Raw genomic sequence first — 26,019 nt, forward strand, 5'->3', positions numbered from 1 at the left:
TGGGGACAGTGGAGACGATATTGCTGCATTCCGCGACCACCCTCTGCCATCACACTCTCTGCCCGGAGAACGGCAGTACTGCGGCCGCCGCTCACCGTACCCAGTATACCACCGTCCCACATTGTAGCGCAGCACTGCGGCTTCGGCCACCGGCTAGTTACCTGATCGCAATGACAAACACCACAGTTACCGCACTGCCCCACAATGCCCCGCGGGGAGTATATGAACATGAGCCCCACTCACTCTTGAGCCCCCACATCCCCCCCCTCTCCCCCCCGCGATCTCTACCCAGCACAATGACACACACCAAGACGGTCTCCGACCAGCTCCAGGAGCGGTTCCCCGACGTCAAGTGGACCAAGCTCACGCCGCCCGAGTCGCACCCTCACTGGAAGTATCCCGGCTTTGCGCCCAACACTGTCACCGTCCTGCCCGCGGGCCACAAGAAGGAGCCCAAGTACCGCGCCTTTGCCGTGCCGACCGTCTTTGAGCGCGACATTTGCGTGACGATGCGCGACGGTACCAAGCTGTACACGGACATTTTCCGTCCCGAGGGCGACGTCAAGGTGCCCGCGCTCATTGCGTGGTCGCCGTACAGCAAGGTCGGAGGCCCGCAGCAGTACGAGACCATGGGCCCGTTCAACTGCGGTGTCGACATGGCGACGATCAGTGGCTACCAGAAGTTTGAGGCGCCCGACCCGGCCGACTGGACCGAGCGCGGGTACGCCGTCATCAACATTGATGCCCGTGGATGTGCCTATTCCGAGGGCGACACGACGTGGTGGGGAGAGCAGGAGGCAGAGGACATCTACGACACGATCACCTGGCTTTCCGAGCAGCCCTGGTGTAACGGCTCTGTCGTCATGGCGTGGGTACAGCAGAGATGTCTAGTGCCGGGCAACAGTGAGCTGACAACACCTGCAGTGGTAACTCGTGGCTCAGCGTGTGCCAGCTCAACTTTGCCTCGCGGTTCACCCACCCGGCCCTCAAGGCCATTGCGCCATGGGAGGGACTGACGGACGTGTACAATGACATTATCATGCGCGGTGGCTTCCCATACATTTCCAGCTTTAACGATTTTATCATCACCGGCTTTGCAGGTGAGCACACTTTTGCCTCTGCTGTGGCCATCTAACGTTGGCTGACCCTTGAAGGATCTGGCAAGGTCGAAAACGTCCCCGGTGCGCGTGCCGGACGCCCACTGTACGACGAGTACTGGGAGTCCAAGAGGAGCCACGTGGAGAACATCGACACTCCCATGTACCAGACGGCGTCTTACTCGTGAGCTAGCTCTAACCAACATACCCTTCTGGAAACTCACAACCCTCTCCAGGTCGCAGCTGCACACCCGTGGCTCGTTTGAGGCATTCGAGAGGGCCAAGACCACCAAGAAGTGGATCCGCGTGCACCCGTACCAGGAGTGTGAGTTGGGCCTAGTGTGCGGCGAGCATCCAGCTGACAAAACCAGGGCACGACCAGTACCGTCTCGACATGAACGATGACCTCCAGAAGTTCTTCGACTTCTACGCCAAGGGCATCGACAACGGATGGGAGAAGGACACCCCGCGCGTCCGCCTCTCGCTCCTCGGGTTTGACGGCAGCGACGAGCCCAGTGTCGTGGAGCGTCCGCACGAGGCGTACCCCATCCCGGGCACCACCAGCGTCACGTACCACCTTGACGCGGCCACGCACACGCTCAGCGCCGAGGCTCCCAAGACTGTCTCGACGACCGAATACGAGGCGCACAGCACGACCGCCAGCTCGGACTTTACGCTCAAGTTTGACCGCCGCACCGAGCTCGCCGGCTACGGCAAGGCCAAGGTGTGGGTGAGCTGCGCGGACAAGGACGACATGGACGTTGTCGTGCAGCTGCGCAAGCTCGACCGCGACGGCAACCTGCTCATGCACATCAACTACCCGATCCCAATCCCCTACACCGAGTTCACCGAGCACTCGAACATCTCCACCACGCTTGGCCCACAGGCCATGCTGCGCGCGTCGCACGCCGTGTCGCGCGACGACTCGCTGTCGAGGCACGAGAACCAGGTCGTGTACAAGCACGACAAGAGGGAGCCCGTCCAGCCCGGCACCATTGTCCCGCTCGAGATGACGTTCTGGCCCATGGGCATGGTGTTTGGCGCCGGCGAGCAGCTCATGGTCCGCGTCAGCGGCCGCCACATGGCCCTGCCCGAGATCCTCTTCATGGCCAGCGACGAGCCCGAGGACGAGAACATTGGCAAGCACGTGCTGCACACCGGTGGCAAGTATGACTCGGTGGTTGTGCTCCCCGTGCTCCCGGAATACAAGTAGGCGGGGGGAGGGGTTGAAGTGACGGGAGTTGTTTGCTAGTTGGACAGAAAAAGCCAATATGGATGAAGTGAGAAGTGCCACATTTGCCCAGCGAGTCTCGAGTCCTACCGGACCGGAGAGTGTCGCCCGGCCATGGAGGTCCTGACGTCCGTGCATGGCAGCACAATACAGCTCGCGACAGTCGTCTTCCCCAAGGAAAGTGTGCATGCACAATAGACGAGGTGCGCGGAACGAAGATCGGGAACTCCTAAGTTACAGGATGTGCGACAGGATCTTGATCTTGTGCCCAGGCCCCTACCAAGACGCGAACAATGAACGCGACTCTTGTCTTGTCGCGACGTGACCACCGTGTGCAGCCCAGCCCGACTTGCACGGATTTCAGAGTACATACCACACAACGAGGCAACAATACGAACCTGCACAGCGAAACCTACGTAAGCAACGGTCACTGGCGGCAGCAAGCGTTGGGTGGCGACCGGTGTCTGGGTCATTATGTTGTTCTAGCCGCTCACCGATTTGAACAAAGCCAATGCAAACGATCGAAAGCCCACTCTCGCCCAAGCTAATTCGGATGACCAGTAAGGGCCATTGGCAAAGGCAAGTGGTCTGGATGTGGCAGGCTGTGAGACAGACCCATTAAGCGTCAGTCTCATGGTTGCGTTAGTGCTGTCTAAGTCCACTTGGGTGGCGGGAGCAAGTGGACTCGGTGGCACATGACTCCAACAGTGAGTGGCATGTGCCTTGAATGTCAGCCTGCACATGACGTCCAGTCTATGCCTGCGAGGCCTGCCATGCCTGCCAGCATCGGTGGTGAGTGCAGCCCACATTCTGTTACGCGCATCACCGTTCCCACAGCACTACAATGGGCCCACCCGCGTGCTTTGGACGGAGGCGACGGTATATAAGGCCCCTCCACGCTCCACCCCCCCCGCCCACCTGCCCTCTACACTGTGCACCAGAATAGCCCACCTCACTCACACTCCACACACTCGCCACTACCACACAACCGACTCCGCCACCACAAGCTACAGGCATGTCGTCCAACATCCCCAAGCACCTCCCCACCGACGTGCGTCTGCGTTATCGCATCCTCCCCCAGGTCTCGAGCGTGCGGCTGACGGCGTTTGTCTACAGGTGGACCCCTACAAGCTGTCCATGCAAGGTAACATCAAGCAGGCGTCGTCCATGGTCAACCGCATGGCACGTCGCGACCCAGCGCTGTACCCCCTCTCGTTTATCCTCGTCGGCATTGCCGGTGTGACGGGTTACTTTGCGTGAGTGACTAAGGACGTGTGGTGGTGGTGGGCCAAATACCGCGGACCCTGTTGGGTGGGAGCAGATGTGTGGACGCACGCTGCATGTGACTCTCCCGCCGCCGCCGCCGCCAACTCCACAACTGCGCGGGCCGCAGCAATGTCACCGTGCACACCCCAGGCTGAAGAGGCTGACGGCCGTCGTGCAGCATGAAGAAGGCGTTCGAGCCTGACGCGGAGCGTCGCTTCGTCGGCCGCGTCAACCCGTGGGAGAAGGAGGACCAGCACGACACGGCCCCCGGCACCGTGGCGGCGTTCAAGTACCGCTACAAGACGCGTGACGGCCACATGGAGGACGCCATGCCGACGATGAACGTCGATGTGCGCAAGGTGAGTGCGGGCGCGGTCTGTGTTGCAGGGGGGGATTCTGGACTGAGCTGACAGATGATGCGTCCACCTGTTCCGCACCGCCGCCGCCTACCACTTGACACCGATATCCCCATGGTCGTCACTCTCCGGTCTGACACCAACGACCGCCGCCGCGACGTTTCCTCCGTCTCATCGTCACCACGACGCCCCTGATTGCTATCCATCCATCCATCAACACGACTGCCCCATTTGCTATATACTCTACAGGTCAAGGACGACGCGCCGCACAAGTACCACACCTAGGTCCTTCCCAAAGGAAGCGAGAGCCGCGAGACGAAGACGAGCGCGGGGTCGCGTGATCGCGGCCTCTGGCACTGTGAGATTGCGCGGCCCGGCGTTGGGTATTTCCGGTTCATGGCCTCTCATCAAGCACAAGCACAAGCACAAGCACAAGCACAAGCAAAGTTGTTCCCCCGGTGGTAGTTTAGTAGTGATCTGAAGGAAGGAAGCTAGCTGCGAGAGACGATTGTCAGAAGAAACAACCAGAAGACAAAGGAAGAGTATGCAGAACAAATGTGTGACCCAACGATGTCGAGCTGGTGGCTGTACATGGCTGTAACTCACAGGGGGGTGCGAGAGAGAACACCACACCGTGCGACTAAGGCTAAGGGCTGGCACACGCCGCACGATGTTACACAATATCAAAGGCAAGGGGGGAAATGCGTGCACAGGACAGCGCACGCATTGCGCAGCAGCAGCACACATACCTCTTCCAAGTGGACACCCGCTCTGCTGTTTATGCATGTACCGTTGACTGTGTGCTGTGTGACATTGTGCCGTCTCTCATTGCGTGTAATGAATGTGCACAAATGAGAGAACGACGCTCCCCGCGACGGGCACATCCAACATGAATCTCCAGTCACCTCTAAACGGGCTGTGCCTGGGTGGGGGGGGGGGGGGGGGGGTTGGGTGTGGAACGGCGGCGGCGCGCGGGGGGAAGGGGAGGACACCCAGAACGACGCGCCTGGATTCCACCCAGCGTGTGTGTCGTCTGCTCCCGCGCGTGCTCACCCACCCCCCTGCTCCCCTCCACGCCCATCACACCCTCTTTCATGCACATCGTCCTCCCCTCCTCTCTTCATCACACCCGCACCTCACCTCTTCAGCATGGCATACCAACCAGGCCCTTCATACAGGCCACAGGGCCTCACAGACCCACACGCTCAAGCAATGGCAGGCGCACAGCAGGTCGGCCGCACCTCGCCCATGCCCCCCGTCCCCCACGTTGCTCAGTCCAACATTGGCCAGCCCGGCCAGGTCGGTCACCCCCAGATGGCACAGTACGGCCAGTTTGCCCAGCAGCAGCAGCAACAACAACATCAGCAACATCAGCAGATGTACATGGGCCCCGGCGAGAACGGCCACGCACCCGCAGCCGACAAGGGCCCCGACTACGTCTACTTTGAGCGCCGGCCCAACCAGTTTAGCGAGACCACTCGCGGCAAGGCCACGGCGGCCAAGATGAAGCTCGAGCTCTACTACAAGGAGGCGGTTGAAGGTGTGGTCGGTCGCAAGGAGCGGTACGTCTGTTCGCGGAGACAAGTACACACACACATGGCAGCTTGCTGACAGGCCATGGGCAGCCGCACGACCCTCGAGAAGCAGCTCCACACCGACCCGACGTTGCCGGACAGTCACAAGGCGCGCCAGCTGCTGGCACTCGGCCGCCGCGAGTCAAAGTACGTTTCTCTGGCCTAGTGAAGAGCAGAGCTGGGGTGTTCTTCCCCAGCGTCGGCCTTGGCTTTATGCCTGCGAGGTGCGAGGTTACTGACACGTCAGCTTCCTGCGCCTGCGTCGCACGCGTATCGGTCTCGAAGACTTCCGCACAGTCAAGGTTATCGGCAAGGGCGCGTTCGGCGAGGTTCGCCTTGTGCAAAAGGCGGACACTGGCAAGATTTACGCCATGAAGAGCTTGAGGAAGAATGAAATGTTCAAAAAGGACCAGCTGGCGCACGTCCGTGCCGAGCGTGATGTGCTGGCAGAGTCCAATTCGGCATGGGTCGTCCAGCTCTACTATTCGTTCCAGGACAACAACTACCTCTACCTTGTGATGGAGTTCCTCCCCGGCGGCGACCTCATGACCATGCTCATCAAATACGACACATTTTCAGAGGACGTGACCAAGTTCTACATGGCAGAGTGTATCTTGGCCATTGAGGCCGTCCACAACCTCGGCTTTATCCACCGCGACATCAAGCCCGACAACATTCTCATCGACCAGATGGGCCACGTCAAGCTCTCGGACTTTGGCCTGTCCACCGGCTTCCACAAGCAGCACGACTCGGCATACTACCAGAAGCTGCTGGGCGGCGGCGACGTCTCCAACCACCGCCATTCCGCAGCCGGCAACCAGTCGCGCAACTCGGTCATGGTCAACGCGATCAACCTCACCATGACCTCCAAACAGGACATTGCCACCTGGAAGGCCAACCGCAGGAAGCTCGCATACTCGACCGTCGGAACCCCAGACTACGTACGTGTTGAACACTATAATGTGGTGAGCTAACCGCTAGATTTCGCCAGAAATCTTCCTCCAGCAGGGCTACGGCAAGGAGTGCGACTGGTGGTCCCTCGGTGCTATCATGTTCGAGTGTCTTGTCGGTGAGTTGGAAAGTAACCCCAATCGCGACCTAGCTGACATGACCCCCAGGCTACCCTCCCTTCTGCTCGGAGAACGCACACGACGTGTACCGCAAGATCATCGACTGGAGGAACCACCTGTATTTCCCCGACGACGTGCACCTGTCGCGCGAGGCCGAGGACCTCGTGCGGCGGATGCTGTGCGAGGCCGACCGCCGTCTCACCGTCGAGCAGCTCAAGGTGCACCCCTTCTTCTACGGCGTCGACTGGGCCACCATCCGCAACATTGACGCACCGTTCGTGCCCCACCTCCGCTCCATCACCGACACGTCCTACTTCCCCACCGACGAGCTCGAGCAGGTCCCCGAGGTGCCCCAGGACGCCAACACGGGTCCCAACGCCACAAAGGACCTCGCGTTCTTGGGCTACACGTTCCGCCGGTACGAGATGCTCTAACCGCCGCCACCAGAGCGTCTCCCACTGCACACGTCCCACGCCTCATGACTGATTATTGGCTACCCTCTATTCCCTTTCCTTTTTTTGTATGCATGATGTGCCGCATAAACTGCAAAGCAACCGGGGGGGTTCTAAGACCGTCCAAACACGTCCTGTGTTGTCCCTTCGTCCTCTACCAAAGGACCTTGAGGCCCATCTCCCAGAAGTTGCGCTCCAGGCGGACACATTCCGTCCACACCTCGGTCAACCGCGCCAGCCTCTCGGGCGAGGGCGGGTCGGCAGCGACGCGCGCCTCGAGGTTGGCGATACCCCTCCTGACGGCGCCGAGGAACTCTTCGCCCGAGTAGTCCTCCACCCAGCGGGCATACGGGTTGCCCTCGAGCTTTGTCTCGCCCGTCGCGATGCGCGATTTCAGCCACAGGCCGACCTCGGCGTACCCGATCAGGCAGGACGCGACGGCGACGTACACGTCCAGCACGTCGCCCTGCGTGCCGACGTCGATGATGTAGCGCGCGTACGCGGCGCACGCGGCCGCCTCGGGCGTGGCGAGGAGCTTGGCTTTGGTGATGCCGAATTGCTCGCAGTACTGAAGAAAAAGTCAGTCGTGAAGGAATGCGTGCGGCACAACTCGACTCACAGCAACGTGCATGGTCGACTCGCGGGCAATGTGCAGCGCAATTTCGCTGAACGCCTTGATGTCCTCCATCGTGGTGGACTTGTACGCGCCGAGGGCGTGGGCACGCGCGTCTGCGTGGGGGAGTCAGTGATGTGTCGAAGATGTCACAGCAGCTGATTCCAGTCCCAGGAGGAGGTTTAGTTTAGCTGCACCATAGAACCCACAGTGGACAAGGTAGTGGTAATCCTGCGAGATGTAGTGCTCAAACGACTTGCGCGGGAGCGTGCCCTCGCCGAGCTGGACGACGAAGGGGTGGCGGATGTACTCGTCCCACAGCTCGGGGCACGAGCGGATGAGGTGCGAGACAAACGGGGTGGGGTTGTGCGCCGTTGGTCTGCCGTTAGCTTTAGTCGTGTGTGGCAGATCATCACGACAGCTGGCTTGATACCAAACTAGGCAGCTGCCAATGTATCCAAACATCTACTCACGGAGGAAGAGCACGGCGCGAAGTCAAGTGCGAGTGGTTGAGCGGGCCGTGGCCCCTGCCCATGGGGTGCGCAGTGGCGATGGCCGACTGGACGTACTCGATGGCACGGCGGACACCCGCTGGCGAGAGGTTCTTGTCACCCTCCTCGGCCTCGGCGCCAGCAGCCGTGTTCTCCATGGCATACTGGCTCGCCAGCGCCGCCGAGAGCGTGCACCCGGTGCCGTGCGTGCTCGAGCTGGAGACGTGCTTGCCGGCAAAGAGGCGGACACCGGCGGGCGACGCGAGAATGTCAACGACGACAGTAGGCGACGTGGCGGCCAGGTTGAGAGTTTGCCTAAAGTCATCAATAACGCGCACGCCTTCCTCGCCCGCCTCGTCCCATTGCACGTCCAGGCCCTCGGACGTGGCCAGCGCCGCGACCTGCGCGCGGGGCAGGGGCAGGTGGCCGCCCTTGAGCAGCACGGCGCGGTTGGTCAGGCCACGCACGGCCTCGGCGAGCTTGAGCATGTCCTGCACGCTCTGCACCTGCTCGCCGTACTGTGCCAGCGCCTGCGCCTCGGGAATGTTTGGGGTCACGAGGTCGACAAGAGGCAGGAGACGCGAGACGAGGGTCTGGGTGGCCGCGTCCGGGAGCAGGTGGTGGCCCGAGGTCGAGACCATGACGGGGTCGAGGACGAGGAAGGGGCGGGAGGGAAGGGCAGAGAGGTAGTCTGCAAGCGCGGCAATCGTCGACTCGCCAGCCAGCATGCCAAACTTGATCGCGAGGGGCTTCAGGTCATCGTCAAAGAGCGACTTGAGCTGGAGACGTCAGCTAGCCCATAACGCCCGACGAGAGGTAGCTGTCTGCTCAGAGAGATGTGTTCAAACAACAGGGCCACGTCCTCGCCTTTGACTCGTTCGCTGCCTACCTGCTCGACGACAAACTCTGGCGGGACAGTGTGGACCGCCTGCACACCCAAGGTGTTTTGGGCCGTCAAGGCAGTAATAACAGACGAGCCATAGCACCCGTGGGCGGCAATGGTCTTGAGATCGGCCTGGATGCCGGCACCACCGCCAGAATCGCTCCCTATTGAGTCAGCACTACTGAGTTGCTGGGGCGGAGGAGGCGGAAGGAAGGAGGCAACGGAAAGACGGAAGGTGGAAAGAACGTCATTGAGTTGGACGGCGGAAAGGAGTCGAGCCGGAGGAGCACCTACCTGCGATGGTGAGGACGTGCGGCTGGGGCACAGTGTCGAGTACGAGCGTCGCCATCGTTTTCAGTGTACAGTGTAGATGTGAAGAACAGAGAAGCAACGATCCTCACGATCTCTCGACTCGGACGGCCTTTGCATGCTGCCAAGGCCGCTCATGGGGGCTCGGAGGTCCGCATCACCTCACTAAATCATGAGCTAAAGTGCGGGGCCACGAAAACAATCTATGAGAGGGTCACGTGATCGTCCGCTGTCGGACATCCCAAATAGAGAAGCAAAATAAAATGAGCTGTCAAATACACTAATTGCCTTCTCGCTTATGGGACACACAATGGCTCTCTCATGGCCGCGCCCGCAAGCGGAGCGTCATGACGCGCAATGATGATACCCGTGTTGCCCATAAGTACGCGGCTGAAAGGGAGAGCACACTCCCACAGCCCACCACAAGTTCAACCATCCACACCCCCCGCGCTCCTTCCCTCCAGCAACCACATCCAAGCACATCCATCCACAATGTCCGCAAAGGAGAAAGAGGACCGTGAGTCATCCCTCTCTGTGCACCCAGTAGAGCTTGTCGGCTCGTTGCCGCAGCTGTCGAGGTGGGCAAGACGTTCGGGGGCCGTGGCGTCCCAGATTCGCACGTGTGAACGCGTCGCGTCGTCTGTCTCGAGTACTGCGCACAGTCAAAGAACGACCTCAAATGTGGACCGAGTGCTGACCTTGCGTGCAGCCGTGACCGTTGTGGACGACGACGACGATGAGGAGGACTTTGAGGACGACTTTGTGCGTACCCCCCTTGGCTCGGAGATGAACGAGGCACAATGGTCGCTGACTGCCAATTTCCCATTGTTGACGCCATTAACCGCGTCGTTGCACCCACCACCACCACCACCACCACCACCACCGCCAACATCCACCTCCCGTGCATCCATCCCCTCACACATGCTCCTCTGCTTCACACGCTGCCATGCATTCTCGCTCCCACACATCGTCCGCTGATCCGCTGCCCACTTCCCACGTTCTCCCTCGCACGCCCACCCCCCTCCCACCTTCCCGTCGGCCCATGTAGGACGAGGAAGACGAGTACGAGATCGAGGAGGAGGACGAGGAGGTGTACGAGGGCGAGGACGACGACGAGGACGATGACGACGACGACGACCCGAATGCCGCTGGCCGCGCCATGCTCCGGACTCTTGTTGAGGTGAGTTTTGGATGAGGACCCGATGGGTGATTGGGTGGGCAGAGGATGCTGGAGAGCACACAGCACACAGTAACGCTGTCCACATCGGGGGCGTAGTGGGGCTGGAGGGGGGGACTGGTCCAGCACATGGGGGCGCCTCGACGCCGCGTGTTGTTCTCGACCCATTCACCCTCTGCGGCCCATGACACGGTGGCGCTGGCGTGACGAACGATGCCCCGCCATTGGAATGTTGTATATCCTGACACTGGCAGGGCGGCGATGTTGTCGACTCTGACGAGGAGGCCGAGGACGACGATGCCGAGGACGACGATGACGCCGAGGGTGCCGACGACGCCGAGGACGACGAGCCCGAGGACGAGGCCCCCGTTACCGGCACGAAGCGCAAGGCCGACGACGCCGACGCAGAGGCCAACGAGGACGAGGACGAGCCGCCCAAGAAGAAGGTCGACGTCAACGGCGACGCCGAGGCGCCCGCTGCCGTCGAGGCCGCGGCCTGAACGCATCCCCCATTGTTCTTCAGCAGATCAGCAGGCCTCACCCTCTCTCCGCTCTCCCCACCCACAAACGATGCGCAACAAACGCACGAAAGCATACCGCACGGGCGCAGCCCCCCAAACAGCGGCCCACTGCCACCCCTGAGATCCCCTTTCCAAAAGTGTAGACGGACGATGAACGTGTAAAAATGTTGAAAACCAGATGCATATGCGATGTCTTGAGATGTGATATTTGTGGTGTGGATGTGTAAAATGCGATGTGTGGCACAAGGTGCTACTTGAATAGCCTCAGCTCGAGCCGGCCTCGAGGAGGGTTTCGACGAGATTAACAAGACCACGGGTGGCGGGGAGCAAGGTCCACTGTGGCGACTCCTTGTACAGCTGCATGACCTCGCGAATGGAGCGCGCGCGCTCCTCGGGCGGGGCAGAGAACTCGGGCGGTGCCGGTGGTCGCTGATGTCAGTTCGAACAAGTAAGACAGTGAACTCACTGCCAAGTTGTCGCGGATACACTCCCAGAATCCAGTCCACCCCCACCCAGCGTCTCGGGCAAGCAATCCCTCCACCTCCTCGGCAAACTCGGCCTCCCATGCCAGCGTCCCATCCGCAAGCCGTTGGTCGCCCAAACGTGTGCGGATGTCTACCTTGACGTCATCTATGCTGGCTGCGCATCGAGCTTGGGATGCACGCAGCGCGGCGTACACGCGCGGAAGTGTGGGAGAGGAGAAGAAGTTGTGGTTGATGGAAATACACTGGGCATGTCAGCTAACAAGGCAGGAATGAAGGTAGCTGGAATGGACAAACGGTACCCACAAAGTCAACGTTGACGACCTGGTGGTGCCAGCCCGAAGGCACAAACAGAACCTCGCCTTCCTCCTGAAGGATCTTGACGCCCTTGCTCGCGTTCGGGTGACCGCGGATGTCAAAGAGGAGGTTGCCGTGCCGGTCCACGAGGTCCTTTTCCACGCCCGGAGGAAAGAGCCACCAGACCTTTCGGCCGACAATGTTGGCACTCCAAGAGTATGATCCATAAACGTCCCGGTGGAGCGGTGTAAACGTTCCTGCAGGGCCGAGGTATACAAACCTGAAATCAGCAGTAGATGTGCACGTTGTTGGTGGCGAGCCCATGTCCCGCGAGTGCGAGCCAGAGCCGCCGGTATCGAACGGCGGGCTCAACCAGTCATCTGGTCTTATCAGCTATCATGGTCTTCGTCCTTTTTTTTTTCACCCCGTTCTCTGGCTCACCCCTAAAACACGGTGGGGGCGTGTACACCTCGCTCCCGGGCGAGCCGCGCGCCTCGAGCTCGGCCACGAGGTGCCAGTCTTTGACATAGAGCGCCACCCCCTCGTGTTTGTCCCAGGATGCAAGCACTTGCCCCAGCGGTACCTCGTCACGTTCAAACTCGGAAAACTCGCGCATGGATGTGTTGGCCACAGGGACAGTCTGGTCGGCATACGCGGACAGCGCGGCGAGGTTGGGCCTCGAGACCGTGCTGGAGGAGGAGGAGGAGGTGGTGGTGGTGGTGCTCGAGCTCGAGCCCGAGACGGCGTCGTTGAAACCTCGCACCAAGCTCGGACCAGGTCCGCCGCCGGCCCGTCCGGGATGGCTGGGGATGAAACGGGAACTGGGATGGCCGGCAGTGCCGGAGCTGTTGACCCAGATTCGCCTCGCAGGCCATGACGCTGTTGCTTTTTGTGACAACAGAAACGGGGTGTTGGAATGCACGTGCTTTGTCTTGATGCCTCTTGTCAGCTAGGAGCGCACATTAGGGGTGTGTGTGTGAGAAGGCGCGCGTACGAGGAAGGAAGATGGATCGAGGTCATCATACGTCGGAAACGGCCGGACGGGGACGTTGCACAAAAGAGATGCGTGGGGGCTTGAGCGGTCTCCCACTCCATCAACTGAGTCGTCGCCCATGCTGGAGGACGGGCGGTGTTTACTGTTGGTTTCCTGCCGGTGATGGTCTGGACAAAGGAGCCGAATGTCGGGGTTGGCGAACGAGACTGGTGCACCTCCACCCGTCGGATCTCGGGGTTGAGCGGGGTCAATTTGCGGAGGACAAGAAAAAAAAACGGACCTGCCCTCGTGATTAAGATTAAAACCCGGCTGCCTTGAATTTCTAATTGACCCTCCAGGTCCCCCCATTCCGACGCGTTTGCCTGAACCATGAAACTCGCCACAGGCGGCTCGGCCCGCCTGGGTGTGTGTTTGCCGTGTTTTGTTGGCAGATCTTGTGAGCGCCACAAGGGCGTGTGGCACAGGCGGAACGCACGCCCAGCAGAGACCCACCTCCGAACATGGCTGTAGGCCCGTCTACCACCCTGGGCATACGTTTGGACCTCGTCAACAGGTAAAAAGGGGAGTGAAAAGGTACGGGAGAGACGCGTATCCGGAAGCTCGAGCGTAAGCCGAATGACCATGAAGCCGAGAGGGGGGATCATGGGATCATGAGTCGAACCAAGGAATTCCAGAACCGCACTGACCCCCCATCGCCAACGTCTCTCCACATCTCCAACACTCCAACCACAAAAAACAAAAATGGTGGTTGTGAGGAACCGCAGCCCCGTGACATGCACATGCATAAGGTTCGCCATTCACCAACAGAGCCGCAGAGTGTCTCCATCGGTGACAACTACCAACACCGTTGTTGTGGGCAGCACGGGATCTTGTTTCGCTCCAGCCCTGTTTGTTGTGGGGGACGCCTTCAGATTACCCACACCCCGTACGTGAACCCGCTTAGAACAGGTGCGCGTGACGAGCCAGGGGCGTTGTTCTAGACGGCCCGCAAAATCGGTCCACCCGCCACAATCCTAGCGGCCACCACCTGGGCAGTCGGTGCGTGTGCTACCTCGTGGTGTGTGGCAGCGTTCCGGGGTCGGGGGTTCGGGGGTATAGAAGGAGCGCACAATAGTCCACGAATGTTCGGCCCGTATGGACGTGCATTGCGCATGGGTAGATCACAGTACGTAGGGAAGGCATCTCCTCGTGCGTCATGGCGGGAATGTGTGCTCGTGCCCTCGAAGAGCTGTGACACCAAATATCGGGGTATGCAAAGGTGAAATGGAAGGTACGCAAGGAAGACCGGCCCGTTCAACTTGCCTGCCCACTTGGTGCAGACGGGGCCGGCCAAACGGGCCGCAGCATATGTCCACCGGTCACCGGTTAACATGATGAAGCAAGGTGGTTGACAAGTGCTGCTTCATAATGAGCCACCTTCCCCTAGTATGTAAAAAAGGCGGACGGACCTCTTAACCGGGCCCCGTGATGGCATGTGTGTGGCATCTGTGGAGACACCACGGGGCCGTTCAGACGGTCCGCAAGAATAATCCACCGTTTAACTTTATTAAATGGTGCATGGCGTTTGGTATGTGGGCTGGTGGAGCCTCGGTGATCGGCTGTACCGGCGCCGCAAAAGAACGAATGCATGCGCCAAGACCTGTAGAATAGCAGAAGTGTAGCGGCCTGCGGGTGTTCGGAAGCTCGGCATATATTTCCAGGTGCACGCACGCATAACTTTAAGGTTATGGATCACAGCGTTAAGCCACGAGAAGACGCCACCCCCATCCGACGACCTGCTCGGCATCCTCCGTGCACGCCGCCGCCATGAGCGCCCGCATCACCCCCCCCAGGCGCCTCGACCCTTGGGTAGGTGCACGAAATGTCGGACCAAGAGTGACAGACCCCACCCCGTGTCAGGTGATATCTCAGATGCGGTGGATCGAGGCGGGGGTGCGAACCACCTAGAGACACCTTGGCGGGCCATTGTATCGGGCGGTATCATACAGCGGCACATACCCAATGAGAGGACTGTTTCAGAGCAGGCACCCGGACGTGGTCGCGTCCTGTGTGTGGCACAGTATGAGGTGAAGGGGCTGGGTTTAGGGGACCGACGCGCGCGTTTTTTTTGGTGACGGTGGGTCTGACCAGCACATATATAAGAGGGCAGAGTCATGGAGTAGTGTTAACCCCATCAGCCCGGTGCTCTTCTCTTCTCTGTCTCCAACTCTCTCGACTCCAACCTTTCACACACTCCCTCAACTCTACTACTACTACTACTCCGATCCTTCGCAATGATCCCCGCCTTCAAGCTCCTGCCCCTCGTGGCCCTCCTCGGCTCGACCATCACCCTTGCCCAGCAGGCGTGCACCTCGACCACTGAGACCCACCCCTCGCTTACCTGGCAGACTTGCACTTCGTCTGGCAGCTGCACCACCAACAACGGTGCCGTCACCGTCGACGCCAACTGGCGCTGGACCCACACTGTCTCGGGTTCGACCAACTGCTACACTGGCAACACCTGGAACTCGGCCTACTGCCCCGACGGCACCACCTGCGCTGCTCAGTGCTGTGTTGACGGTGCCGACTACTCGGGCACCTACGGTGTCACCTCGTCTTCCGACGCCCTCACCCTCAAGTTTGTCACCAACGGCCCTTACTCGACCAACATTGGTTCGCGTCTCTACCTCATGGCCTCGGAGACCCAGTACCAGATGTTCAACCTCCTCGGCAACGAGTTCACCTTCGACGTCGACGTTTCGAACCTCGGCTGTGGTCTCAACGGCGCCCTCTACTTCGTCGCCATGGACGCCGACGGAGGTCTGAGCAAGTACTCGGGCAACAAGGCCGGTGCCAAGTTCGGTACTGGTTACTGTGACGCTCAGTGCCCCCGCGACGTCAAGTTCATCAACGGTGTCGCCAACGTCGACGGCTGGACCCCCAGCACCAACGACGCCAACTCGGGTGTCGGAAACACCGGTACCTGCTGTGCCGAGATGGACATCTGGGAGGCCAACTCGCTCTCGACCGCCTACACCGCTCACCCCTGCACCAACAACGCCCAGCACTCGTGCTCTGGCGACAACTGCGGTGGCACTTACTCGTCTACTCGCTACGCCGGTGACTGTGACCCCGATGGATGCGACTACAACTCGTACCGCCAGGGCAACACCACCTTCTACGGCCCCGGCTCGGGCTTCGCTCTTGACACCACCAAGAAGCTCTCGGTCGTCACCCAGTTCATCACCGACTCGGCCGGCGCCCTTTCGGACATCAAGCGCTTCTACGTCCAGAACGGCGTCGTTGTCCCCAACTCGGAGACCAGCATGGCCGGCACCTCGGGTAACTCGATCACCAGCGACTACTGCACTGCCCAGAAGGTCACCACCGGTGACACTGACGTCTTCGCCGCCAAGGGCGGTCTCGCCCAGATGGGCAAGGCCCTCTCCACCGGCATGGTTCTTGTCCTCTCGCTCTGGGACGACCACGCGGCTGACATGCTCTGGCTCGACTCCACTTACCCCGTTGGCTCCACCGCCCCCGGTGCCGCTCGTGGCTCTTGCTCCAGCACCTCGGGTGTTCCCGCCACCCTCGAGTCGACCGTCCCCAACTCGTCGGTCGTCTTCTCCGGCATCAAGTTCGGCCCCATCGGCTCGACCTTCAACAGCGGCTCCACCTCGTCGTCGTCCGCCGCCTCGTCCACCAAGGCTTCGTCGACCGCCGCCTCGTCCACCAAGGCTTCGTCCTCGACTGCCGCCTCGTCGACTGTCGTGACCTCGACCAAGGCTTCGTCTAGCTCGGCTCCTGGTACGTCTACAACTGTTGAAGAGCTTGTGAGCTCGGCTGCAAGCGCCGTTGTCAGCTCTGCTACCGAGGTTGCCAGCTCGTCTGCTGCCAGCTCTGTTAGCGAGGTTGCCACCTCTGCCAGCTCTGCTGCTGTTTCAAGTGCCGTCGAGGAGCTGGACTCTTGCTCATCTTCTGCAGCGGCCACTTCGTCGTCCGCTTCGGGTTGCACCGTCACCAAGTGGGGCCAGTGCGGTGGCGCCAGCTACACCGGCTGCACCACCTGTGTCTCGGGCTCGACCTGCACCTACCAGAACGACTGGTACTCGCAGTGCCTCTAAGTCGCAAGGGCATCGAACCGGCTTGCACCAGCTGCACGCCTCTCGACCTGAGCTCTCTCTATTCTAACAATGCCTCGGCTGGGCCGACCCAAGGCAGTATTCATAGCGGCGCAGTTGCGAAGGAGTAAAATATGTTTTTCAATGGAATGAACTGGTGTTCTCCTCAACCGTTGGCTGCTGCTGCATTGATTACGCGGGTGGGTTGGGGGTTCTGGCGAAAGTGGCGCTGCCGCTGTTTTTCGGTCATTTATTCCCATTTTTCGCGACAATCATCAGATTGCGCACAATTGATCGTCCCTCTCGCCATTGACCCGACCTGAGTCTACGCACAGCATAGGGCGTTGTACTGCATCAAGAGGTCTTCCAGTTCGGTTCGCTTGATCCTCCTCGCCCCAGTGCTTCGGTCGTCATCACCATGGCAGTGTCGCCAAGACGGGACGGTGCGGTGCTTCACTGCCCGTGCCTTACCTTGGAATGAGCAATCCCCAGCATACAACGTCCGCCACGACAGTGTGTGTTGTTGCGACCCTTGACCGTTGGTAGGTACCCATCCCAGATTCCAGTATGCACCCGGGATTCCAGCACAAAATCTACTACAGAACAAGATGCGACGGCAGACGAGGTTCCCTGCAACGACCGCACCGCGGTCCACTGGTTGATGGAGACCGGTTGCCGGAGGCATTTCAGTGGACCGAGGCACTGGCATCGCTTTCGCGTTTCCGCCAACCTCGGGCGACTTGATGGGCTGTGGTGCGGTGTTTGGCCATGAGGACCATGCATTGGTGCTGACCCCAGTCTGCACTGCACGCGCGACAGACAGCTTGAGCGTTCACCGGTTGCAGAGTGTTTAAAGGTCCATAAGTGGGAGGGATTCTGTGGCAAGACAACCCACCACCCCACCCAATTTCTCACCATGCGCGTCCAAAGGAAGCCCGTGCCCATCATCTCGCCCATCTCGTCCCCCATTTACGCGTCGGCCCCGCCCCCGCCACTCTTCCAAGTACCGGATCTGTAAGTATCTCTCATAACCATGTTCTGACCTACGTCAGCCCGGACAACATCTCGACGGCAGCGGCATACCCCACGCGTCGCCCGCCCGCCAAGCCCGCTCCATGTGCACTCCGTGATTCGACTCCGGGATACACATTAAAGCGCCTTAACAAGAGCAGCCACGCTACCGACACGGACGAGTCGCGCAGTTGCTGTATCCAGTAAATGCAGAAGGAACGGCGGTCTTTTGGCACTACCACACTGAAACCTCCCAATACCCATGGACAGTCGCATCCCAACCAACCCCCCACGAGTCATGCATGCACATCTGGAGCCTGTTGGGGCCAAAAAGGAGTTGTACTGGACGAGTTAGGAATCGAACCAAAGACCTTGTCAAAGTAGATAGGAGGATGCTAATGACACGCTCTACCAACTGAGCTACACGCCCGTTACGTAAGCTGTGTTTCTTAGCAATTGTTCATCCATGTCGTTAGGTTTTGAGATCCATGCATCACAGAAGCGAACATGAGCGAGTATTCTTTGACATGGATGCGTCAGACTGGACAGAAACCTCGTGAAGCGATGGAGAATGAGGGATATGCCAAGGCGCTCATTTACGTGGGCGGCCTGGCCTACATGAGACCGATCGGCCCCACAGCCTTGGCAATGCCTTCTATGACCTACGATGGCGTCTCGGTGCATGTCGATCGAAAGAACAGCTGCTCTGGAACTGTTAACGTATGTGTGTGCCCATGTGCAAGTGCAGGTTCCACTGACTTGAACACCCTAGGTGGGGACGCAAGTCATTTGGGCTTATTTGTACGATTTCGGAGATCGGCCACAAGCAATCGGCAACCTATAACACTTGTCCTCCACACAACCTGCTTCCTGTGGCTTCTGTGCTTCCCCAGCTGACCATAGCATCCGGTATATCAGACCGGACGTTCCACTGGAACAGTCTCCTCCGTCGCTCGGCTTCCCAGCGAATGGCGTCATAGGCTTCCTGTCTTCCCAATTTTTATGCGTGGTCACCACGCTCCCAACGTCTTGAACTTCTGCCCATCATGTAATCGGACCAGCACTGCCAGAGAAGACGGTATTTACTAACCACACGACTGTCAGACTGCAGTGCCATGGCTGTTCATCGGTAGGTCGAAACAGGTACTGTACTTGGGGAGCCGCTCCTCGCCGGAGCGGAAGAATTGGAGCAGTGCCCACCCCGCGGAAACGGTGCACGGTTTGAAGCATTTTCTACCTCTGCCAAGCATCCCCGTCGTGTGCCCAAAGTGCAGGGACCAGGGGTGTTGATGTTTGGGGCGAGGGTCATCTGGTGTATATTAGGACAGACCAGACCATCACACTTTCATACCTCAGTCCCACTAAAAGTTCTCACAATGTCGGAGCAACGTAACGACGACAACGACCCCCCTCTCAAAGAGGAGTCCTCCAACTGGCGTCCGTCGATGAGCGGTTCCATACCTTACGACGAGTCCTATAACGACCCTCTCTACCTCATCCCGGAAATGCGAGTCTCCTTTCCTGGCTTTGCGTCGACGTCAAGCTGACCTCATCAGGCCAATGGACCACTCACAGTCCACAGGAGCTGCCAAACAACCTGATCGAGAATACTCGAGCACCTCCTTCTCCGACCGTGACCCTAACGCTCCAGGCGAGGAAGGATGGAATATCTGCTTGTGGCTCTGCGGTCCTTGCATGGTTTGAAGATTTATCGATGATTCTGACTGAGGACGGTGTGGCGAGGCCCCTCTTGTAGATCGATCTTATGGTGTGCATGAACTGCAGCGGAATCCAATCACACCATCGAGGAGTCTGAGATGCCTCTGGAAACATGTTGACGTGTTCCGTGTGTGTGGTTAGTTGCCCAGGAACCCGCTGGAAGCCGGGTACAGCTTCACACGACTGCGGTTGTGCAAGAATCGGATCTTGGACAGGGGTGTTGTGGACGCTCAACAACTCGACGGGACCGACATCGCTCCCGGGCCTCGATATCAATCCCGCTCGCGCCGCCCGACTGCGCAACGATCAGCCGAGGATGTTGTCATCGGGCCAACCGACAAGGCTTCAACATCCGCGGTCCGCGTTAAGCATAATCAGTCCTTTCCTTTTGGCCTGTGCACACGACAAGAACCGCGGAACATCCCTTTATCAACAGCCTTGATGCAGGACTCAGTATCTACCAGTACACCCACTAACTGGCACGGACTCAAACGCCCCTTCAGACGTGCTGGCCTCCACAGTCGCTCTATCACGAAGACGGGCGAAATGTCGAGAAATGGGATGTTTTGGAGATGCACTCGGCCGCCACACGCCACACGTCAGCCTCCAATACGAAAGGTATCGGAAGCCACCGCGAGATCGAATGTCAGCCAGGCCCAAGAAGCCGCGAAGCCGGATGTTGCCGACAAGAATCGCCACCCGCTGCCGTCATCACCTCCACCAGCTCGTACCAAGTGATTAAGGGGATTGGAGAACCCAACACGTCTCACACTTTTGCACTTGTGTTCGCTCTCTCTGCCGCCTGCACAGTTCCACACCGGATCGGGCGGAACGATGCCGCAGATCGGCGAGGTCGACGACGAGACCGCACCCCTCCTCGCAGGCCATCCACCAGAGTACCACTGCCTGGACCACGACGAGGACGTGGACGTCGATGGCGCCCCGCCTCCACCATATCAAGCGCGTGATCCAAAGTAGGGCACCCCGCTGTGTGGAAAGGGGGACAGGAGTGCTGACATGCTAGTCCAAGAGGGATACGCGCCGCCACGACCCCGACCACCACTGTAGCACCGCGCCGTACCCCGGCCATGTCAATACCGCTGCCTTCGCTGTACGAGCGGCGCGTCGCGCGCCGAAGGCGGAACCGCGAGGGCTTGGGTCTGGGCGCGGACCGTGCGGACCGAACCGACGGTGGTGGGGCCGCCGGCACCGCGCCTGTGTCTGCGTCACAGGCTGCTGCACGGAATGAGGACGATCGACACTGGCGGGCTGAACGTGCGCGTGCCGAGGAGCAGCGACGGGATGGCGAGGATGACCAGCCGTGTTCAACAGGGTGGTTCTGGTGGGCCGTCTGTTCCTTCATAGGATCATAGGTGATGTCATCGAGGGTTGTTGATGCCACTCCTGTGGACGTTGTGGTGACACGGCCAAACCACAAGAACAGGGTGGGAGCGAGGTGAGTCTGACAAAGCTGGCACACGACACTTCAACTGCACAATATACAACGAGCATCCATCTCACACATGGTCTATACTTCCGAGACTATCTTACGACAAGCCCGTCATCGTAGGCGAGAGGAGTGGAAGGTATAAATAGACTAAACGTGAAGCGAAGGCTAAAGGACGGGGTGTGCGCAGGACTGAAGATGTCAAACAAATAAGGTTGAGCCGTGCTGCAGGTGTGCGACACCCAGCCGCGTCTCTCGGTGTGGCACGTTTAGACCATGGCGGCGACAGCAGCCACGACGGCAACGGCACCCGCCGCGATGGGGGCACGCGAGCCGGCGCCGCTCTTCTTGGCCGTCGTGCTTGCCGCGGCAGCGGCAGATGTGCCACTGGCTGGGGACGAGGCCGAGCCGGAACCGGCGCCCATGGCAGAAGTCGAGACTCCAGCAGAAGAGGCGACGACTGGGGCGGCTGACGAGCCGCTCGCAGCGCCGGCGCTGGCAGACGATGCGGCCGAGGCGCCAGCAGTCGTCGATTTGGACTTGTGGCTCTTGGTCGTGGACGAGCTGCCGGCCGCAGCTCCCGAGGCAGTGCCCGTGGCCATATCAGTCTGGAAGCGGTCAGTGGTGTGTGGGAAAAGAACGGGTTGGGCGACAGTGGCACTGTGGCCGAAACATGGTACTCACGGCAGCAGCGCTGTCAGTGGCGGAGCTCTGGGCGAGGACCGAGGTGGCGAAAAGAGCGGCGAGGGCGAGCTGGAACTTCATGGCTGCAGGTATGGTGCGGGGTTCTTGAGGTTGAGAGGGAGAGTGGGTGCTGGGATTAAGACGCGAAGTGTGGGAGAAGACATGGTGTGACCTGTTGCCATATTTAACACTTTCGAGCCACACTCCAGGTGCGCGGCTGGTCGCGTCAAACAGCCACTCCCGACGCGCTCCACAGGTCCCATCCCAGGAAGAATGCACAACATGCGCCCCACGGGAGCCACCTGGGGTAGCCCACGATGGTTGCCTGTTTCCTCTGACCACTATGCAGGCCATGTGCTGCGCGCCTGGGGGTTTCTGCGTTGTCACATATGGCGCAGACGTCACACCGACGCGCCACACATAGAACACTCGCTTCGTCCCGTCCACTGACTGATCCACAGGTCTCCACTGATCCACTGATCTATTGGGCCCCAACTGGGCAACACGGCCAACCCCATTTATCGCGGATATTGAGGCTAGCGACACCGCCTTCGTCAAAGTGGATCAAGGTTGTTGTCGGGTTGTTACGCCGACGAACGGTCCGCTCTCACCGTGCGGGCAGCGGCATTGTGCGGTACGACTAGCTGCACAGCATTCGACTAAGTTGTGACGTTGCTGGAGGGCCCGTCCCACCGGCCAGGCCTGCTCAATCGATCAAGAACGGACAAAAAGTCTCTCGGTTGGTGGGCAACGGCCCTAGATCTCCGAGTTTCTAAGCTTGTATATTTCCGTAACTGGGAAAGGACTATATCGGGCGTCCACTTTGATGAAACGTGGTACACGTGAATCTACGAGCGCGATTATGTTCAGATTTCGGCCGTGTTTATGACCCCAGTCGTGCATCGAGCCAGTGATATCAGTGACAAGTCCACATTCGTTACCCGCGACCTTTACAAACAGTCGCTGCCAAGCGGTCCAAAATAGAGCCACAGCTTTTAGGTTCTGTGAACCAGATAAATGGCTGTTAATGGGCCAGAACAGGCCATTTGGCAACAGCCACCACAAGCGACAGCCTCGACGGGCTGGGTACACATCGTCACTCGGCCGTTTTCAGACACAGACTGAAAAGAAGAAAGCAAGGGCACGTTTGGAATGTGTTATGATACATCGCATGCTGTCTGTGCTGATGCGGAGGAGTGCTGTGTCGTGGTCGAAAGCGAAAGACAGGAATGGTGGTGCTGAGAGAAAGGAATGAGTGAAGTGGGTGAGGGAAGGAGAGTGGAAAAGCAGGCCGAAGGCAGCAAGCCTTTCGCCTAGGCAGCGTCGTCCACCTCGTCCTCCTCGCCGTCATCGCCCTCCTCTCCATCCTCTCCTTCACCTTCACCCTCTTCAGCCTCATCGTCATCATCCTCGTCCTCGTCTCCGTCGGCGGCCATGCTGACGTCGCCCTCGCCTTCGGCCTGGTCGACGGCGGACTTGCGCCTGCGTCCACGGCCGGGTCCGGGGGGCTTGGCCTTGGAGGCCTTGACGGCAGCGGCGTGCGAGCGGAAGGCTGGATGTGTCAGTTGCCACAACGCAAGGATCAACTGCAAGACAGAGACGAAGCGGTAAACGATGTGATGGCCAGCGAACTCACCAGCAAGCTCCTGCTCAAGAATGGGGACGAGGGCGTCCGCGGGTCCAAAGTCCATCTCGGTGATGGCCTTGATCACGTCGCCGGCAGTGATCTGCTTTCCGGCACGCGAGAGGGCCTGGTCGTGGGCCGCCGACGCTGCGGGATTAGCTGACCGCCGCACATACAGCTGTTGGGTGTTGAGGGAGAGGGAGTAGACACAGAGGAGCGATTGCAAGGTTAACGGGTAGACTGGTAACCTTGCTCGTCCTCAGCCGCACTCCCTCGGCAAGGCAGTTGGCTGGAGACGGAGCAGTGGACACATTGTCCCCAGCGATCCCAGCGACAGCTGTCACAAAAGGTGAGGGCGCCAGGAGCCTCTGCAAGTCTCAGGTGCAGCCAAGCTTGCCCGCCCTGGGCAAACCCAGACGGCAGCCAGGCCGCTACTATCGGCAGGTAACTCGGCATCCGGGTGGGGACGCTGTCGGCGCACAGGAGCAGTTGCACGGTCAAGCAAGCCCCACCGGCCACAGTGTTTCACTGTTGATATGCGCTGACGCAAAATAATGGCCGCGGAGAGTGTTGGGTGTGGGGAACAGACGTACTCAGGTAGTTGATGAAGAGGGTCGACGACCGCATGAGCGCGTGGACCACGTCCTGCTGCATCTTGACATTGTCGGGAATCTGCACGAGTTAGCAGGCGTTGACAAGTGTTTGCTGTCGTGTGGTGTGTTCTGCGAACATGGCAGCTCATGGCTAAGGGCAACGAGCTGCAACCACACGAATCACGCCATCCTACAAACCCACTGGGCAGCTCACGAGGGCCACCAGCGCATGTACTCACCGAACCCTTGGCAAGCTTGACGAGACTGGTCTTGGGCAGTTCCAAGTCGGAGATGCTCGTCGCGTACGCCTTTTGCTGCACGCCAGCCGGGGTGAGCGGTGCGTCTGGGGGCGGGGCGCGAGCCACCATGTGCGAGCCCTTGGGGGGCATGGTGCGTGGATGGATGGGTTAAAAAGGTGGAGTAGAGGTGGAGAGAAGAGAGATGGAGCAAGACGACAAAATGGGTGACGCGCGGTGGTGGTGGACGGAAACAACAACGCGTTTTGGCGCGTGTTGGGTGGCAATGTGGGCGGAGCCTGAATCGCCTGCGGTGCGTGCTGGGGCATTCTTGTTGACCTTTTTGTTGCCATCTCCTTCTGTATGAAGCAGCAGGATCGAGAGAGACGCAAGCACAGATGTCATGTACATCTTCCCGTCTTCCTCAGGAGCTCATGCATGCACCTCTCATTGCCACGCGCCACCCCCGGTCGTACAACTGCGCACGCCCAGGAGACCGTCCACGACGAGGTCGACCTCCCACTCTCGTCCTTGGCCAAATATAACAACACACAAGCACTCTATGCATCACAACATCCTCATCCCAGCAGAATCTCATAGAATATCCTGCAATGTCAGCTATGCCTGCCTCCAAAACGGCGGAAGTTAGCAGACTTACACAACGACGTTTGCGACGATGAGGGGCACTGAGGTAGGTGTCAGCTTGTCGGTCCATGTAGCTAAGCTGCAGCTGGGGCCATGAATCTCCCTGATGTCTCTGGCAGGTCGATGAAAGCAGCTGATGTGGGGGTAACCCCAGCTGCCTTTGCCACTTGACCAAGCCAAGGGGGCGGCCTCCACCTCACCCGTCGCGTCAACGATCCCTACTCACGTCGCATAAGTGTGCGGACGGCGCCAATGAGGTTGATGGCCTTGGTCTTCATGCTAACGCCCTCGCCTCCGCCGTACGCCGCGTCGTAAGAGGGGTCATTTCCGAACCCAGAGTTGGTAGCGGGGGTTCCGCGCGAGGACCAGCCGACTGGAGAGGCGAAGGTGAGAGGTCACGAGCCAGGGGTCAGGTGGTGGGCACGATGTGGGTCAAGGAGGGTAACAGGGAAGGAAATAAGTGGAGGTCGAGACGAAGGCCAGTTGTTTGGAAAGGGGGAAAGAACCGTCAGCTATAGCCAGAGGAGAAGAGACAAGGAGTGGGACGCACTTCGTGCGAGGAAACGGTCCTCGCTGAGGATTGCAATGGCGTTTGTGAAGAGGAGGGCGACGTAGAAGATGTGGCCGAGGTAGAACATTGCGGCTGGTCCGCAGCTGCGGCGACGTTTGGGAGCTGGTGGTTGTGAGAGATGTTTGTGAGCTGGAAGGAGCTGGGGCAAAAGTGGGTGCAACATTACACGTCCTGTGGTGGCCTGGCAGCTGGCACATCGTCACCGCGCGGGCGCGACCAGCAGTGGGCTATGGGGCCATGCGAATGGCACGTGACAATACTCCCGCCCCTTCACTAGCGGGAGTATTTTTTGGGTGGCCACCCTTCTCCCATAACTGGGTGGCGCAGCGGCCGCAGGCTGGCTGCTGCGTCGTGGATCGGGCAGCAGCCAGGAGAGGAGCACGAGAGCGGTCCCATGTCCATTCACTCTCTCTCACACCCCCATCGAAGACGCAAAGATCCGTCCATCTCTACTCGTATCCCCTGTCTCTCGTCCGCACACTCTCCCACACCGCCTAGACGCCAGACCACAAGGCGCACTCCCTTCCTGTGACCTATAATCCACCACCCCAGGTCCACACTCTCCACCGCACCGGC

The 26,019-nt window shown here is 59.7% G+C and overlaps 13 protein-coding genes and 1 non-coding gene across 14 annotated transcripts; 8 read left to right on the forward strand and 6 right to left on the reverse strand.

Annotated features, from left to right (window-relative positions):
• Positions 1–296: 296 nt before the first annotated feature.
• EHS24_000830 (uncharacterized protein) lies at positions 297–2,310 on the forward strand (the record flags this gene model as incomplete). Its single annotated transcript, XM_028616646.1, has 5 exons — positions 297–868; positions 925–1,100; positions 1,155–1,281; positions 1,334–1,422; positions 1,469–2,310. The coding sequence occupies 5 exons, from the start codon at positions 297–299 to the stop codon at positions 2,308–2,310; spliced, it is 1,806 nt and encodes a 601-aa protein (XP_028480503.1).
• Positions 2,311–3,343: 1,033 nt separating this feature from the next.
• On the forward strand, positions 3,344–4,145 carry EHS24_000831 (uncharacterized protein; the record flags this gene model as incomplete). Its single annotated transcript, XM_028616647.1, has 4 exons — positions 3,344–3,379; positions 3,445–3,584; positions 3,773–3,953; positions 4,008–4,145. 4 exons carry the CDS (start codon positions 3,344–3,346, stop codon positions 4,143–4,145), a joined length of 495 nt encoding a protein of 164 aa, XP_028480504.1.
• Positions 4,146–5,162: 1,017 nt separating this feature from the next.
• Positions 5,163–7,028, forward strand: CBK1 (Serine/threonine-protein kinase; the record flags this gene model as incomplete). Its single annotated transcript, XM_028616648.1, has 5 exons — positions 5,163–5,512; positions 5,576–5,671; positions 5,772–6,465; positions 6,506–6,593; positions 6,643–7,028. The coding sequence occupies 5 exons, from the start codon at positions 5,163–5,165 to the stop codon at positions 7,026–7,028; spliced, it is 1,614 nt and encodes a 537-aa protein (XP_028480505.1).
• A 172-nt stretch (positions 7,029–7,200) lies between these two features.
• Positions 7,201–9,382, reverse strand: EHS24_000833 (uncharacterized protein; the record flags this gene model as incomplete). Its single annotated transcript, XM_028616649.1, has 6 exons — positions 7,201–7,614; positions 7,666–7,775; positions 7,869–8,038; positions 8,133–8,929; positions 9,040–9,197; positions 9,328–9,382. The coding sequence occupies 6 exons, from the start codon at positions 9,380–9,382 to the stop codon at positions 7,201–7,203; spliced, it is 1,704 nt and encodes a 567-aa protein (XP_028480506.1).
• Positions 9,383–10,501: 1,119 nt separating this feature from the next.
• Positions 10,502–11,019, forward strand: EHS24_000834 (uncharacterized protein; the record flags this gene model as incomplete). The annotated part of the gene is made up of 2 exons (XM_028616650.1): positions 10,502–10,522; positions 10,774–11,019. 2 exons carry the CDS (start codon positions 10,502–10,504, stop codon positions 11,017–11,019), a joined length of 267 nt encoding a protein of 88 aa, XP_028480507.1.
• A 285-nt stretch (positions 11,020–11,304) lies between these two features.
• Positions 11,305–12,933, reverse strand: EHS24_000835 (uncharacterized protein; the record flags this gene model as incomplete). Its single annotated transcript, XM_028616651.1, has 5 exons — positions 11,305–11,469; positions 11,507–11,767; positions 11,829–12,199; positions 12,261–12,750; positions 12,814–12,933. The coding sequence occupies 5 exons, from the start codon at positions 12,931–12,933 to the stop codon at positions 11,305–11,307; spliced, it is 1,407 nt and encodes a 468-aa protein (XP_028480508.1).
• Positions 12,934–15,086: 2,153 nt separating this feature from the next.
• On the forward strand, positions 15,087–16,916 carry CBH1 (CENP-B protein 1; the record flags this gene model as incomplete). Its single annotated transcript, XM_028616652.1, has 1 exon — positions 15,087–16,916. The coding sequence occupies one exon, from the start codon at positions 15,087–15,089 to the stop codon at positions 16,914–16,916; it is 1,830 nt and encodes a 609-aa protein (XP_028480509.1).
• Positions 16,917–17,829: 913 nt separating this feature from the next.
• EHS24_000837 (uncharacterized protein) lies at positions 17,830–18,131 on the forward strand (the record flags this gene model as incomplete). The annotated part of the gene is made up of 2 exons (XM_028616653.1): positions 17,830–17,927; positions 17,966–18,131. The coding sequence occupies 2 exons, from the start codon at positions 17,830–17,832 to the stop codon at positions 18,129–18,131; spliced, it is 264 nt and encodes an 87-aa protein (XP_028480510.1).
• Positions 18,132–18,267: 136 nt separating this feature from the next.
• Positions 18,268–18,354, reverse strand: EHS24_000838. Its single transcript has one exon. It is a non-coding gene; the product is annotated as a tRNA-Ala (tRNA).
• Positions 18,355–18,431: 77 nt separating this feature from the next.
• On the forward strand, positions 18,432–19,471 carry EHS24_000839 (uncharacterized protein; the record flags this gene model as incomplete). The annotated part of the gene is made up of 2 exons (XM_028616654.1): positions 18,432–18,644; positions 19,058–19,471. The coding sequence occupies 2 exons, from the start codon at positions 18,432–18,434 to the stop codon at positions 19,469–19,471; spliced, it is 627 nt and encodes a 208-aa protein (XP_028480511.1).
• Positions 19,472–20,477: 1,006 nt separating this feature from the next.
• Positions 20,478–21,016, forward strand: EHS24_000840 (uncharacterized protein; the record flags this gene model as incomplete). The annotated part of the gene is made up of 2 exons (XM_028616655.1): positions 20,478–20,617; positions 20,674–21,016. 2 exons carry the CDS (start codon positions 20,478–20,480, stop codon positions 21,014–21,016), a joined length of 483 nt encoding a protein of 160 aa, XP_028480512.1.
• Positions 21,017–21,359: 343 nt separating this feature from the next.
• EHS24_000841 (uncharacterized protein) lies at positions 21,360–21,855 on the reverse strand (the record flags this gene model as incomplete). The annotated part of the gene is made up of 2 exons (XM_028616656.1): positions 21,360–21,698; positions 21,775–21,855. The coding sequence occupies 2 exons, from the start codon at positions 21,853–21,855 to the stop codon at positions 21,360–21,362; spliced, it is 420 nt and encodes a 139-aa protein (XP_028480513.1).
• A 1,232-nt stretch (positions 21,856–23,087) lies between these two features.
• EHS24_000842 (uncharacterized protein) lies at positions 23,088–24,380 on the reverse strand (the record flags this gene model as incomplete). The annotated part of the gene is made up of 5 exons (XM_028616657.1): positions 23,088–23,525; positions 23,575–23,766; positions 23,811–23,926; positions 23,992–24,070; positions 24,231–24,380. 5 exons carry the CDS (start codon positions 24,378–24,380, stop codon positions 23,088–23,090), a joined length of 975 nt encoding a protein of 324 aa, XP_028480514.1.
• A 425-nt stretch (positions 24,381–24,805) lies between these two features.
• Positions 24,806–25,510, reverse strand: EHS24_000843 (uncharacterized protein; the record flags this gene model as incomplete). Its single annotated transcript, XM_028616658.1, has 4 exons — positions 24,806–24,833; positions 24,886–24,913; positions 25,099–25,245; positions 25,423–25,510. The coding sequence occupies 4 exons, from the start codon at positions 25,508–25,510 to the stop codon at positions 24,806–24,808; spliced, it is 291 nt and encodes a 96-aa protein (XP_028480515.1).
• Between the last annotated feature and the right edge of the window lie 509 nt (positions 25,511–26,019).

The sequence above is a fragment of the Apiotrichum porosum genome (assembly GCF_003942205.1).
Source record: "Apiotrichum porosum strain DSM 27194 chromosome Unknown scaffold_1, whole genome shotgun sequence".
NCBI lineage: Eukaryota > Fungi > Basidiomycota > Tremellomycetes > Trichosporonales > Trichosporonaceae > Apiotrichum > Apiotrichum porosum.